This window comes from Dipteris shenzhenensis, chromosome 5, assembly GCF_047967505.1.
Source record: "Dipteris shenzhenensis isolate YYH24624 ecotype China chromosome 5, Dip_SZ_1.0, whole genome shotgun sequence".
Classification (NCBI taxonomy): Eukaryota; Viridiplantae; Streptophyta; class Polypodiopsida; order Gleicheniales; family Dipteridaceae; genus Dipteris; species Dipteris shenzhenensis.
This window is the reverse complement of record NC_141600.1, coordinates 59,345,943-59,348,994: the sequence shown is the minus strand read 5'-3', so window position 1 is coordinate 59,348,994 and position 3,052 is coordinate 59,345,943. Positions and strand designations below refer to the sequence as shown.

At 44.7% G+C, this 3,052-nt stretch overlaps 1 protein-coding gene across 1 annotated transcript; it reads right to left on the bottom strand.

Moving 5' to 3' along the window:
* Positions 1–336: 336 nt before the first annotated feature.
* Positions 337–2,200, bottom strand: LOC147902250 (uncharacterized). The gene is made up of 3 exons (XM_087374818.1): positions 1,920–2,200; positions 1,359–1,768; positions 337–1,211 (listed from the first exon to the last, which is right to left on the bottom strand). Exons 1-3 carry the CDS (start codon positions 2,082–2,084, stop codon positions 770–772), a joined length of 1,017 nt encoding a protein of 338 aa, XP_087230944.1. The 5' UTR covers positions 2,085–2,200; the 3' UTR covers positions 337–769.
* Positions 2,201–3,052: the final 852 nt, after the last annotated feature.

Below are 3,052 nucleotides of genomic sequence, written 5' to 3'. Positions count from 1 at the left end.
CTTGTCGGAGAATTCCAATCCTTATGCCTTTCCTAGCAGAAAGGAAAAAGTTTTGCGATGAATCATGGATCCCCAGATTGGACAGAGCATGCAGGTGTTCTTTAAGTATCTTACCTGCCCACAATCATTTTTACTGCCAGTTTGAAGTTCTGATAATCACAGACTGCAAAGAGTGAGTGTACCTTTCACACCATTGCTTTCAAGCAGATTATTTTCTATTGGCATAAGTATTAGTATACTGTCCTACGACCTAAACTCATGGTTATAACCCGAGGCATAGTCGTACGGTAAAACTTGCTCAATGTTATTGCAACAACAAACAAAAACTGGACTTTGCATTACAGTCTTGACGTTGAGTGAACATGACTCTGCAGTTAGTCGCTAATGTTTCATTTCAGAAAACTACTTTTGAGGTCACTGCTTCAAAACGTGACCGCCTCATTTGAATCACTAAATTCGCTTCAAAAAACAAATCTCATCACGTTCACATACATTGTTCAGATAGTAACTTAGACTGTTAAAAGCTCAGGCAACAAGGTATCAGCTTTCTTCTGTCAACTCTTCAATCAAAAGAACCGTTAGTCGCGAGTAAATAGGAGCTGGTTATGTTGCACCTTCCAATTGACGTCTTTTTACAGCAAGTACAGAACAGCCTGCTCCAATAACATGAGTTGTTCGATTTGTTGAGGGCTTCTGATTTGGAAAGCCACAAAACATGCTTGCACTGATTTGCCAAATATCATTAGACCTGATTTGGTAATCTGGAAGCTTAACCGCCTGCCAAAAGCCTTTTTATACCTGCCTTTTGTTCAGCTGATAATCTGGAGGGGAATTTGATGTCGAATCTGATTCTTAGGTTTCCTCTTTTACTTTGCTCCTTAGCGATCGGCATGCCTTCCTTTGGCACAATCTTCTCATAGCCCGGACTAATGATCTCATTGCAGGGAATTGTTAATGACCTCCCATCTAGAGTTGTTATAGTAACCGTACACTCAGTGAGGGCTTCCATAAGTGAGATCCTCTGTGTAACAATCAGATCGTTCCCATCTCGTTTGAATACATCATGCGGCCGCTCCTCTATGATGAAAACCAGGTCCGCAGGCACTACGTTTGGCTGCCCATTGCCTTTCTCGGGAAAGGTAATTTTTGTTCCTTTCTTCCAACCTGGCTTCACCTCAATCATGAGTATCTCCTCGACAGGCACGGTCTTCCTGATCATGCAGAACCCTTGAATTAGAAATTAACAGTCACTCACAATGCGTTCCGAAGACGTAATAAGTAGACAACTTCTAGGAGCATATAAGGGAAAAGAGAAGCTGAATTGGGAACAGATAGAAGGAGAAGTGAAGGCCACATACCCGGTACCATCTACCACGTTCCTGGAGATTTTCATCTTCCTGGTGGAGCCACTGTATAATTCTTCTAAGGTGCAATACAACTTGTTCTCCACGGGTGCCGCTTTCCTAGGTCCGGAAGAAGGCCCTTCACCAAAGGATCTGAAGACGCTTTCGGTTCCACCGAAGCCACCGAACATGCCATCGCCAAATGGGTTGCGGGCGCTTCTGCTTCCCATGCCCCCGAATGGGTTAGAATCCCCAAAGAACTCAGCGAAAATGTCCTCAGCATTCCTCGGATTGAATCTGAACACGTTAGGCCCGCCTCCATTAGAGAAGCCTCCACCCCCGGCGTCAGGCGGGGGTACTTGTCCCTTCAATCCTTCCTCACCATATTGATCATAAACTGCACGCTTTTGAGGATCGCTCAGAACCTGAGAAATCCGAATCAAATGTCACATCTGGACAGGGCAACCAATTTCAGATTTGGACCGACGGGGAGGATCCGAGACGCAGAGAACCAAAAGCAGGGCAAAGCAGAGAATGAGAGAGACTGCGGAGCAAAAGAGGAGAAGCGAGTTGGACCTCGTAGGCCTCGGAGATCTGCTTGAATTTGGCCTCGGCATCTCTCTTGTTGTTAGGGTTCTTGTCGGGGTGCCATTTCATGGCGAGCTTGCGGTAAGCTTTCTTGAGATCGTCATCGGAGGCAGATTTGGGGACCTTGAGGACGTTGTAGTAGTCCACACCCATGGCAAACAACAATAACAAGAAGAAGAAGAAGAAGAAGAAACACAAGAAAAGAAAGGTACCCCAACCAACAAGGAAGCTCTCTCTCTCTCTCTCTCTCTCACACTACAAACTAGGCTTGAGAAGCTTAGGTCTGTCTAGACCAAGGCTTTGCTTAACTACAACTTATAAGACAACTTATTAGAGCGCGGCCACATGGGGAGGAAAAACCAGCGAAAGCAGATGTGGATTCTAGCCACATGGAGAGATTGTCTTCTGCCAAAAATAGAGCAAAACAGCGGTGACCAGCAGTGGATGGAGGTGGAAAGTCCACGCTTAAGTAATCAATTCATCTTGAAAGCCACCAAGTTGGAGTAGCAACATGGAGGTGGGAAAACTCCCCACTGTGAGACCTCCAAAGCTCCATTCTCTGCATATAGGAGCTTTGGCACGTACCACCAGTGTGCCCTGCAGGGTCTCCAAGCAACTCAACCCACGGTTTGTCACATTGCTCCCTCTATAGTATTTTGAGCTCAATCATCCCTCCAAAGCTACTTCAAGCTCCTATTGAGTTTCCTTTTAGCTATGAATAGGTCATGAGTTTGTGTTGAGCTCCCACTATAGTTCCTTCTTCAAGCATGCTTCACCCACACAAGCACCCACTTGGCTCCTCTAAGCTCACTTAGAGCTTTCCACAAGGAACCACTATAGTTGTGTGTCATTCCTTCCAAGAGTTTTCCATATTTATGACTCTTTTCTTGCTATAGTTCTTATACACTAAGGGAACTCATAAATGAAAGAACCTTTCACAGACAAGCAACCCTTCACAATAGCAAACCTCTCTTATGACATTGATAAGCAGTCAACAAATCTTGCAAGAACATGCCTCAAGGAAATAATCTTCTCTGAGGTCAAAGATGACGCGTATATTTGAGAGAAGATAATACTCTTAACCTTATAGTGAAGGAAGGAAGGATAGGTATAGCTTGACT

Coding starts and splice junctions, on each gene's coding strand:
- LOC147902250 (XM_087374818.1), bottom strand. CDS start 2,084: ATGGGTGTGGACTACTACAACGTCCTCAAGGTCCCCAAATCTGCCTCC. Junction 1,769..1,919: donor AGATCTCCGAGGCCTACGAG/GTCCAACTCGCT, acceptor CGGATTTCTCAG/GTTCTGAGCGATCCTCAAAA. Junction 1,212..1,358: donor AACGTGGTAGATGGTACCGG/GTATGTGGCCTT, acceptor CTGCATGATCAG/GAAGACCGTGCCTGTCGAGG.